The 12,544-nt window shown below is 39.9% G+C and overlaps 1 protein-coding gene across 1 annotated transcript; it reads left to right on the top strand.

Moving 5' to 3' along the window:
• On the top strand, window positions 1-8,971 carry LOC310987773 (CD81 antigen-like). Its single transcript, XM_083974192.1, has 8 exons — window positions 1-147; window positions 1,849-1,963; window positions 6,690-6,787; window positions 6,943-7,017; window positions 7,123-7,236; window positions 7,386-7,484; window positions 8,153-8,236; window positions 8,389-8,971. Exons 1-8 carry the CDS (start codon window positions 82-84, stop codon window positions 8,452-8,454), a joined length of 717 nt encoding a protein of 238 aa, XP_083830318.1. The 5' UTR covers window positions 1-81; the 3' UTR covers window positions 8,455-8,971.
• Window positions 8,972-12,544: the final 3,573 nt, after the last annotated feature.

The raw sequence follows: 12,544 nt of genomic DNA, 5'->3' as shown, positions 1-12,544 counted from the left end.
GATCCCGGACAGTAGCCTGACTCCACACAGTGTTTGATTGGGCAAAAAGGACGAGCTGATTAAAAAAGACACCCAGGAAACATGGCTGTGGCGGGCTGCACAAGATGCATTAAATATATGTTATTCTTCTTTAATTTTATTTTCTGGGTGAGTTGAACACATTTTATTTATTTATGATTACAGATTTTGTCTGAGTAATACAGGCCTCTACTGCTTCCTAACTTTTTCTCCTCTAAAAATAACATCTGCTGCTTACTGCTTACATTTACACATCTGTGTGGCTCTGTGCTTTCAATTTATAAATAAGTCTTGAAGGAGAAGCACAGGGTTTCCTGCCCTGCTGTGCTCATTATGCAGCTCTGCTCTCTTTTTGGAGAGGAGAGTGGCATCAGCACAGCACAAAACCTCAGCCAGTCACAGCTAAAAATGCTCTTATTTTCTGCATGGCCAGGCCAGAGAGGGAGAGGGTTAGCTCTCTGGGCTCGGTGCATGGGCATCTGACTGTGATGGGACTTCTTTTTTAATGTTTCACATGTCTCACATAAGCTGTGCTTCAGATTCATTATCTCTCTGAATATGCTGCTCATGCTTATATTTTAAACATGAACTGCAGATCTCTGCAGATGTTTTAGAGGGGAAACTGAAGAAAGGAGTGAGGCTCTCCCCTAATTAAAAACCAATAACAGGAGAGATTGAACAGAGTTTCTGGGGGAGGGGCGAGCCGTTTCCCTCTGAAATTACTTTGTTCCCACTACCTGGTCACCAAGTTACAGCAACTGCTACTTTTGAGCTCAGGAAACAGCACATCTGATGGGGCAGTTATTTAAATTCCATTCCCGCAAGCTGAGCTCTCCTCAAGTTCATTTTTTTTTTCTAAAATGTTATCTCAGAAGTGACTTACCATAGTAGTCCAGTGGCCTAATGTACCATATCTTTCTACTTTTACTCTTCATTACATCACACCAGACTTTCTGCCAAAGTGTCTTCCTCTTCGTGGCCTTCCACCGTCGGAGCTGAGTACTTGTTTGTGAATTTCCATGCGTTTTGCCTTCACAGAACATCCTTTTTCTTTCTTTTAAAAAAAAAAATGAGTACAGAGTCATCATATCCTCCACCCGCTAGTTTGATTGAGTGTTTCCTCTGTTGGTTTTGCTGCTGTAGCTACCTGTCATTGTGAAAAGTCTGAGCCCTCTCTTCCTCATGTTGCTATTTTTCATGTCGAGTTTTGGTTTCCTGTTTCTTGGAGAACAATAGAGTGCACTCTTGATATAAACATTGACAAAAGAAAAAAGCTGTCTGCATGTTACTACTAATCTGTGCTGGGTGTGATCCTCCCGTAGTTATGCTCTATCAGCTTTTGTGTGGTAAAACTTTTATCAGGATATATCTGCTTTGGAGAGATTGAGGGAGATGAAGTTGAAAAATAAAGTTGTTGAGTCGGCTTTAAACAATGCTGTGAGGACATGGTCGGTGCCATAGGTCACTGGGGTGTCAGGATATCCTCCCATCCTCTCTTAAAGGACAGCGGACAGTTCAGTGCCTCGTGGCACAGCTGGACACACAGGGCAAGAGACATTAGTAGACAGGTTTGGACACTGATTTGATCTAAGGAGTGTTGGACTTCGAGCCATCCCAGATGTCACACCACTGCGTCGGCATCATATGAAAAACCAAGTTGATGAGTCTTTTTAAATTGTCTTAAAAATTGATAACTACAAGTTTGTTGTAATATTCATGCCAACGTTTCTTGACTATCAGACATCTTGAATGGCTCTGATCCTTCTCAATGTTTCATCAAAGTAAGAAACATGAAAGAGAATCATCAAAACCTTTTTCTCTCTGGGACAGCTGGCCGGAGGAGTGATCTTAGGAGTGGCCCTGTGGCTCCGCCATGACAGTCAAACCAGCAACCTCCTCATACTTCAGTTTGAAGGCCATCAAGCACCGAGCACTTTCTACATCAGTGAGTATACATGTTTAACACCAGAGCTTCCTCGTCACACAGTGTTTAAACACCATAGAAAAGAAGTTGTTTGTGGGTTAACATAATTTTTATTAAACAAAAAAAGGAGAGATTTACAACATTTTTAAGTGGATATTTTTATCATTTCATTTATTTTCAAGGTTTCACAAGGTTTCTGCATGTCCACTGAGTTTATTTCAGTTTGGGGATACAAAGTGAAGACAAATGTGAATGCATTTATGGGGCTGCGTGTCATTCCCCCTATCTCTGCCTCCCCATTTCCTGTCTCTCTCAACTAACCTGTCAAGTAAAGGCAAAAAGGCCCCCAAAATATAGGCTACTGAAAAAAAAAGAAATTCATGCAATTATTTTATAGTAGTGCAACAAGTGTTGTAGTACTGCTAAGTCTAATTTCCTTATGTTGTGTAGATTAACTAATTTTTCCACCTCCTTAGTCACCATCTTGTCTTCCCACCAGTGATTCTTCCTGAGCTACTTCTTAGTGTTTCAGTCCTCATACCTTGTTTTCCACATTACAGGAAGCTCACAGTTAACACAGCAGTGTAAGTTCACTGATTCACGAAAATACATATCCATCACCATCAGCAGGGACCGTGTGAGTAATGCACATAAATAGTAAGAGCAGTGTGACCTCTCTGGAGAAGACAGGAAACAGGACCTACGTACATCCGCAGCATGACTTAGTAGTAGCACAGCCAGTAGTACTAGATGAGTTCTTAGTCAGATGTTTGGAAACTTCACAGAGTCCCAGGCTTGAGGTTCTTTGAAGAGAGAACAGATGCTTCAGACAGATGTTTAGACACATGTGGGCTCTGAGTAAACTATACCCGTCGGTGAGCGTGGTGCAGAAATAAAGCCATCATGGGCCTTCTGTCACTCACCCTTTAAATTATTTGGTCTACAGGAATTTTGTGTGAATGTACTGTATGTTCTCTGTATACGAAAGTCTCATAGGTTCAACCGAATCAAGAGTGTGTGTCTCACTAGAGTCATAAATCACCATCATGTCCACTTCACTGCCCTCAGCAGTACAGGGATTGGCACCAAAACCTACAATACATGATATGTTTGAAACATTTCAAAGGTCCATCGTTTCAGTTTGTTGTGGTGGTGAACTTTAGTGAGCCCATTAATTTAGCCTTGGGCTTCTGCTGCTCTCCCATACTTACTCCTCAGTAAATATACGGCGCAAAGGCAGGCCGGTGCTTTTTATAGAGGAGAGGCACACTCGTGATTTTAAAGGCAGGGCGGCAAGAGAGGCCCACCCAAGCGAGATCAAGGGAATGTTTCTTTTTTTTTTTTCTCCCTCACTTGAACATACGCCCTTGCATAATTCAAATAACCTTGTACATGTGCACATTACCACTCAAATTAGAGTTTGGAGTGGATGTTTTTAGCATGCTGGCACACCAAAGTGGTATTTATGTAAGGCTGGAAATACACAGACTCCTACCTCTTAACCAGGCTCTGAAATCATTACTGGTGACAGTTGTCAGTCGTCTGGTGCTTCAGCCTCTCATGCTGTTGGAGATACAGTGCGGGTGAAACATTTTGTTACACAAGTATGGTTGCCTATATTTCTGTTGCTTTACACAGTAAGTATTAACACATGTAGTGGCAGCATACACATCCCCCCCAAAAAAACTAACTGCTGGTGCTGGACAAAGACACGAGTACAAAAATCAACACACATACTGTACATGTGGTGATCAACTTGCACCCTGAGCAGTGCCTGGTGTGCAGACTTCATTTTTATGTCTGCATTGTTTCATTACTTAAGAGATACACTGTGTAAAGGCTGCGAAGGAAGGCACAATTAATGTTAATATGACATTTTACGTGTAAACAACGGTAAAGTGAAACCTGCTCCATTAATATTCAAACCAAAATGTCAAAATGGGAAATTTGCAAAACCTCCCATGAGAAAATGACAAAATACTGATGGATTTCAAAGTTTATTTATTTATTGTAACTCTGTTTGTTGTATTCAGTACTCAGTATGTTGTATTCTGTGATAAAGCTGTTTACCAAAGTTCAGCCCAAAGACAAACACTGGGGCTCCAGTAGCTCTGCCTCATTGTGGATAAATGAGAGTGCTGCTTTCTGCTGCCACTCTCATGCCGACATTTCAGCTGCTGTCAGTGGTTACAACAAACGCCGGCTGCTTTCAGCACGAACACATCTATTTCGTGCTCTTCCTTTGCAGCAGAACTTCAACCACTTTCATCCCTGCACTTCACTGGTTTAACTAACACTGATTCAGCCAGGAGATGCTAGCCTTCCCTTGTTTAGCTTAACATAAAGACTGCAAAAGGGGGTCAACAGAAGCCCCCAGACCCCTCTACAGGGGTTTAGTTTGTCTAATGAGAAACTACATGAAACATTATTATTATCATTATTATTATGGAAAAGCCAACTATTTCACATAGCCTCTATCAAGATAGAGAATGACTGCACAGTTTCTTGAATAGCCGTCATGTTAGATATCAAGGCTACAGTGTCTGTCACCTTTAACAAAATGACAGTCACTCATTTATCGTTATCTCATCAACTATCCACAGACATATGGGTTCACCTGAGTTTAAGCTCCAACAGTGTGGACATGGCTTTACAGCCCCCAACCCCCCCCCCCCCCCCCCCCTTTTTTTTTATGAATGAGAAGAAAGTGAGAAGTCCAAGTGGGGCTTTTAGCTGGTGTACACCTCCTTTTTTTGCCCCTCTGGAGATTACAGAGGGAGACAAGAAATAAATGAACTTCCCTGGTGGTATAAAATTGCCTGTCTCCCTTAAAGTCTCAATAGCCTTCAAACCTCAAAGGGTGTTGTCATAGTAATGGAAGGCAGTGGAAGTAATGCCTGCTTTGCCGCATTGCCGGGTTACTGGCCCTGTAGCCCCCGTTTCTCACTACAACAAAAACATCAAGTCCTGAAAGAGAGAGGCGGACAGGGAGGGTGTATTAAAGGAGGAGGTGTTGAGCTGAGCTGGGGAAAGTGTAAATGCAGGAAGAGTCGTGCGTGATCCATGATGCAGGCTGCAGTGTGCGGATGCAGAAGAGTCACAGTCTCTTACCGTCTGTCCTTTGCAGACCGCACTGTCATCTTACATTAAAGGCTGCATGGGATTTGTTTGCGTGTGTTTAAGAATAGAAAACCAAGAAACAGACTGGTCCCAGACCGTCACACTAAAAGCAGTGGTGGGAGACGTATTCAGCAAACTACCACTACACTGTCTTATTTTACTTCTTTATTTTATCGTGTTGTTCCCTTCTAAAGGATGACAAGATACATCTGAGGGGTCATATATTTATTTGATAATGCAAAAACCTGGTCTGAAAAATACCAACTAACTATAGCTGTCACATAAATCTCGGGCAGTAAATAGTATTTCCCTTTGGATTTCTCTTTGAAATGTAGATGATATAATGATGTCACCTGGATGAAGTGACATCATTATCCTATTATATCCTATTATATTTATATATGTGGAAGCTGAGCCACCTATCAGTATATCCTGTAATTCTTTTTCCTGTAATCACTGGTGAACCTAAAATATCTCATTTACAGGAATTTGTATTTTGGCCTCCTTGTATGGGCTGTGTGTGTACATGCTCAAAAGGCATGTATATAAATAGACTAAACCTGAAGTGGCCTGTTATTTCCTGTTTTTGCTGCCATAGGGATATCTCAAAAGATCTTCCAGATCAAATTAAATTTCAAAGAAACAAGCATGTTATGTGTGCCAAGGCAAAGTTTTTAGTTCATTTGCAGGTTAAGATTTGAGATCAGATACAAAGGCTCAATGTATTACATAAGAGGTATTTTTGTAACAAGAAATAAATTACAGGTAGTTAAACATCTCATCTTAACACATCCTATGTCAGTAAACGATACAATAGCATACGAAGAGCTATCATACGCAATGAGTACTATTACTTTTAATACCACAATTATTGTGATAATACATAGATTTATATTTTAAAAGCAGGGAAGACACATTTAGGGCAGGCTGCAACACGTTGGTGTCACATAACAATACCTTTTATAATCTATGAATGACTGTCCCCCTTGTCCTCTAAATCAACTACGGTGTCCAGCACCGTTTTCTCTTAAACAAGTATAAAACACAACCTGAGCTGTAACTGGAGCTTCACTGCTATTCACCTGCTCTAGTGTCTGTTGTGTTGCACACGTCTATTTGCCATTAAACATAATTTGAAACCGTATTTTTCTCATCATTATGGATCATAATGACTAAAAATGGATTTTTATGGTAAATGCATTGTCGGACCTCTAAAATAAATAGTCTTCCCTTTATGGCAGTTTAATCACACACATGTATTTGTGTCTGAGTGTGTTCACATGGTTCCTGGGGAAGGATAATGCTTAAGGTCAGAGGTCAGCCCAGAGGCAGGTTTGTGGGGGGTGGGGGTGTCTGGAAGGCATTTCCTGGCCTGGCCACTGCACAGCGTCCGCTCCTCCTCCCCCCGCCGTGGAGCGAGAGCTGTTCATCCCCAGAACGTCAATAATGTCATGTCATCCTTCAGGGAAGGCGAGGGAAACATCCAGGAAGTCCATTATCAAACAATGTATAGATCAATAAATGGGCAGCGGGCTCACACTGCTCTGACACTGCTGCCCCCTAGTGGCACATAGGACGCAATGCTGACACGACAGTCTCTTAAGTTTCTTGCTGTGTGTGTTTACAGGTGTGTACATACTGATAGCTGTTGGAGCCGTGATGATGCTCGTTGGCTTCCTCGGATGTTACGGTGCCATTCAGGAATCTCAGTGTCTGCTGGGGACGGTGAGCGTCTCAATTTATTTTTTTTTGCAGCTCTTGTGTCTGTGAACTTTATCAAACAGGAACTCTGTCTATAATTTGAATTTAAATAATTATTTCAACACATGAGAGGATTTGATTTTGAGAATCAAATCATTTTTCTTCTTTTCTTTCTTTAGTTCTTCTTCTTTTTGGTGATCCTGTTTGCCTGTGAAGTTGCTGCAGCAATCTGGGGTTTCATGAACAGGGACACGGTAAGTGATGCGCACACACAGCTCGGTGAAGTCCTGTTCACTCCAGTGAACCAGGTCTGTCTGATTGTCTTTAAAACAACCTGTGCAACTCTCCACTGTCCACAGATTTCCAAAGAGCTGATCAACTTCTACGACTCTGCGTACATCAAGGCTCTGGATGTCTCTGGGTCTCCTAGTAAAGACGCTGCCATCAAGGTCTTGGATGTGTTCCACAATACGGTACGTCATGACGAAAAATCTTCATTTGGCTGTGATGTGGCATTAACAACAATAGTTGTTTTATTATGTCTAAATGATAAAACATGTCAGTCATAATTTTTTGTTGAGTTTGAGATTGACCTCTTGTCTCTGTCCTTGGTCTTCTTCAGCTCGACTGCTGTGGTAAAGGAGATGACAGCGCACTCTTTATGCAAGTTGCCACCACCTTGTGTCCAAGAAAGTCTGCAGAGGACTTTCTTCAATCTCAGGTACAAATTTGATGTAAAATGTATAATTAACAGTTGATTCCATTCATCCATACATCCTTGCACATATCCATGTGCCACTAATTCACCAGTGTGTTAATAGTGGGTAATGGGAAGGAAAATTATTAGATTATAATATAGGACAATTGTTTATTATATATTATACAATATGTAATACAATATTAGATTTCACATTGATATAGCTTTGTACCTTCATGTCAAGTACTTAGCACATATTCTCATCCAGTAACTTTATTTTACTCTGCTAGGTTAAAATTGACTCAGTTTGGGTCGGTGCAAAAGACAAAAAGTTAGACTTCTACCTTGAAGCTGTCACATGTTTGTTTTCTGTTTTCCAAAACAATGTGTATACAGTATGAGACTCTGAACTATAACAGCATATTTAGTTTGCTCAGAAACCCTTACAGTGATGTGAACAAATAACACAAATGTTACTTGGTTGAGGTTTATTACCAATGGGTTCTGCTTGGTGTTGTACCATTTTGATCCAAATGGCTGATCCCAGCAATAAAGACACCCTCCCTTTAGTATTTGATCACAAATGAGACCATTAATTATCCAGAGATGTGTGGTCATCACAACCTCTTGTTGTGACAGCAGATCCATGTGATGTAACTAAGTGTCTTTACTCTGCCTCCGTCTCCTCTCAGAGCTGTCACGTTAAATTGGTGGAGCTGTTCTCTGAGAAGCTCTACCTGATTGGTCTGGCCGCCTTGGTGGTTGCCGTCATCATGGTGAGTGTCAGATTGAAAATGTAGGCGCATATTTCATGCAGCGGTGATGTGAGAAGGCTCACGACAGCTTCTCTGAAACTCCTGCTTTTATCAGCTGTGACGAGGACCAGGGACATATCGCATTAAACCGCTCTGTCCTTTCTCCCACTTAGATCTTTGAGATGATCTTCACCATGGTGCTCTGCTGTGGGATTCGTAACAGCCCTGGAGTGTACTAGGAGTGCAGCCAACAAGCGTATAATGGAATTATTTTATTATGTGTTTCCATGCATCAGCTCCTCTTCCTTTTGATTATAACACAACGAGATGGATATCTCTCCTTTTATTTTAGATTAGAAACTATAAATTGTGTTTGATATTGCTAATCTATCACCACTCACTTGTTTTAAGCAGTAATTTAGCTTCTATCTGTCAGATGGTCTTTATTTATCATACAATGCTTCAAACAAATCTTTTATATTTACAGTATATATGTGAAATATTTCTCTTAAGTCATTGAACCTAATGCTGTTTTTATGGATGTATAAATTGTATATATCTACTGTATACTTGTCACAATGTTAATACCACTTAGGAGAGTCCATGTTCATTCCTTTGCTAATTGTATTAGTGCCCAATGAACCATCTCATGCCTTAAATAATATCAGAACAGTTAGCTTTTATTACATAACTTGTTTTAACAATGCTAATAAATTATGTCACCTCTCTTGTACCATTGATTACCTACCTTGTTTTTTCTCATGACCCATTAAAATGAGATTGTGTCATAGGTTTGGCGCCTGTTTTATGAGAGAAAAGCAAATAATAGAAGAGTTTGTTAAATAATAGAGGGGAAGATTCTGGAAAATAAACACTCTGTGGATCAAAATATTTCTTATCAGGACAATCATCTTCACCCCACTGTCTTTATCTGGTGATTCCTTGTAAGAGGTTGCAGCCCCCAGTTTGGAGACCACTGTGCTACATAGATGGCCCAAGGAAATATCCAACCCTTCCGCAGTTTCATGCATCGATTCAAGTCCAGTCATAATAATCCACGTCCTCAAGTAGAATATCTCACTTCTTATCAGTGACGTTCTTCACCAGGACATTCGGTGTTTGTCTGTAAAACATAAACTGACTTTGTCCTCAGTTTGCAGTGAGCTGCCTGATCATGTCTCAGCTTCTCTCTCCAAACCTGTTCACTGAGCCGCCCTGCTGTAGTTTCCTTGTCTAACCACAGGGGGGCAGTATGATATCAACGCCTCCACTTGACTAATCAGCACAATCTTTCCCACAGCAACATGGCTGAGTACACGAGAATCTGAACTCACCTGTCTTTCTGGCACTGTGGTTGCAGACACACCCAGAGCAGATGTGTCTGCTCTGCCAACAGGTTTAGCTGCTCATCAGACTTTATTCATCATGTCACATGGGGTGAAGCTTTACGCCCATCCAGGGGGACACTTCAACTGAATCAACGCCTCTTCAAGAGGTTACAGTAAAAACTGAACATTAAAAGATTTGTGAAGGCAAGATGTATTGCAGGATTGTGGGATTAGACAGAAATAGTTTGAGCTCAGTGTACCGAGCAGATATGAGTTAACATTTTCAGAAAAGACCACCTTATTAGGTGTAATCCTCTAGAATCTGTCTATTCAAGGGTGAATAGATTGGGTACAATATATTTATAGTTACATGACTTTATTCATATGTCATGGAGAGATAAGAGGGAACCGCTGATGAGGGGCTTTCACACAGTATTTCCTTTTATGTCTGAAGACATTTGATTTCAACTTTGAATTCATATGTTTTCAGCAAAAAGAAAAATCTGAAAATGTTTACAATATGTAACTTAACAGTATTATAACTGTAGCTCTGACATTTTTATATTTGTGTCTAGAGGTAGAGGAAAACATTGAATGTTCTAAGATAACATTTTGAGACATATCAATAAAGATTTGTAAATTTTAAAGTCATGGTTTCTTTTTTCATATACAATAATTTGGGCTACAGTCGTGTAGGTTTAGACTTTGTTAAACTTATAAAATGAAGTATTCTGCCTTTAGATGAGTTTGAGTTCTTTTTAAAAACAGTCTAAAAGTTGCTAAAATCATAATAATCATAATAATAAATTCATACCAACTGTGCAACAATTAATTAGTTTATTAGTCATCCTGGTTTCATTCCAGCTTATTCTGTCTATCATAATGATTATTATGATTAAGTCCTAATATATAAATATGTATTTGGTCAAGAAACATCTGAATTCTTCAGTAAACAGTCTTATCTAGACTGTGGTGTGCTGCGCTCCTGTCTGGCGGAGCCCCCTCTTCCTGTCGTGCGGCCTGCACAGAGCCCCAACCTCAACCACAACCTGAAAGCAAATCCCTGCAATCAAAAGTCTTTGAGAGTGGAGGTGGAGATAGCAGCATTTTAATGCCAACAAAATGTTCAGTGATGACATATGGGTGTAATCAACAGTTATCTGTCACATGTGGGTGCCACACATGAATCAGCGCTAAAACTCAGCAAACAAATAAGCAAGGTAATTAAATCCACATACACCCAAACAGTTTAAAACAAAATACAAAGAATATGTTTTCTTGGGATACACGGATGAAGAGGGGAGGGTGGCAGACAAGAGGTGTTAACACGAGGGTATCTATGATTATCTTCAACTTTTAATGTTTAGTGTTACTTTTCTGTCGATGTTATATTTTGTTAGTGTTTGGTTATATCATCTTTTTCCTTTCTATCGATGCAGTTGGATAAATAAATGTGGTATAGCCTAATGTATATTATTATTATTATTATTATTATTATTTGAGTTATTTAAAGAAGTACAATTAGGGAAATACTAAAATACTAACATACAAGTAATTGTGCAGGGAGAAGGGGTGGGACTAGATAGGCTTAGACTTCTTCCCATTCCTTTTTGAACACGTGTTGAGCTTTTTTGTTGTTGTTTTAATCATTTTTTTCTCATGTTCAAAAGACTTTTTTTTTTTTTACAATCAAAATGAATCAATCAAGCTCCAAACACCTTCATACCCACCGGCCTCAACCACAATTTTATATGTTGGCATCAGTCACAGTTGTTTATCTTGTAACTAGTGAACTAACAGTGTTGAGGTCTTTACCTCCGTGCTCTGTTTGGTATCCTGGAGACACAAGGCAACATTTGACAGCTCTAAAATATATTTCACATGGTTTCATCAGTTTAATTTATTTTTTTTTATAAACAGGATTTTGAAGTGATGGTGATGATTTAACAGTCTGGGATTGAATTAATGAGTTGGACTTAACTCTTTGTTAAACATAAGCAATACAGCCATACAGGATAATGTCTTTACATATTGCTTAGGTATAATATATGTATATTACAATATGTGTGTATGTGTGTGTTTGTTTGATAGTTTGTATCTATGTACTGTGTGTGTGTTTGTTTGATAGTTTGTATCTATGTACTGTATACAGGTAAAAGCCAGTGAATTAGAATATTTTGAAAAACTTGATTTATTTCAGTAATTGCATTCAAAAGGTGTAACTTGTACATTATATTTATTCATTGCACACAGACTGATGCATTCAAATGTTTATTTCATTTAATTTTGATGATTTGAAGTGGCAACAAATGAAAATCCAAAATTCCGTGTGTCACAAAATTAGAATATTACTTAAGGCTAATACAAAAAAGGGATTTTTAGAAATGTTGGCCAACTGAAAAGTATGAAAATGAAAAATATGAGCATGTACAATACTCAATACTTGGTTGGAGCTCCTTTTGCCTCAATTACTGCGTTAATGCGGCGTGGCATGGAGTCGATGAGTTTCTGGCACTGCTCAGGTATTATGAGAGCCCAGGTTGCTCTGATAGTGGCCTTCAACTCTTCTGCGTTTTTGGGTCTGGCATTCTGCATCTTCCTTTTCACAATACCCCACAGATTTTCTATGGGGCTAAGGTCAGGGGAGTTGGCTGGCCAATTTAGAACAGAAATACCATGGTCCGTAAACCAGGCACGGGTAGATTTTGCGCTGTGTGCAGGCGCCAAGTCCTGTTGGAACTTGAAATCTCCATCTCCATAGAGCAGGTCAGCAGCAGGAAGCATGAAGTGCTCTAAAACTTGCTGGTATACGGCTGCGTTGACCCTGGATCTCAGGAAACAGAGTGGACCGACACCAGCAGATGACATGGCACCCCAAACCATCACTGGTGGTGGAAACTTTACACTTTACTTTACACTTTACACTTTCCTGAGATCCAGGGTCAACGCAGCCGTATACCAGCAAGTTTTAGAGCACTTCATGCTTCCTGCTGCTGACCTG

Source organism: Trachurus trachurus (assembly GCF_905171665.1).
Source record: "Trachurus trachurus genome assembly, chromosome: 6".
Taxonomy (NCBI): domain Eukaryota; kingdom Metazoa; phylum Chordata; class Actinopteri; order Carangiformes; family Carangidae; genus Trachurus; species Trachurus trachurus.
Note: the sequence above shows the minus strand (reverse complement) of the source record. Positions and strands in the feature narration are given on the sequence as shown.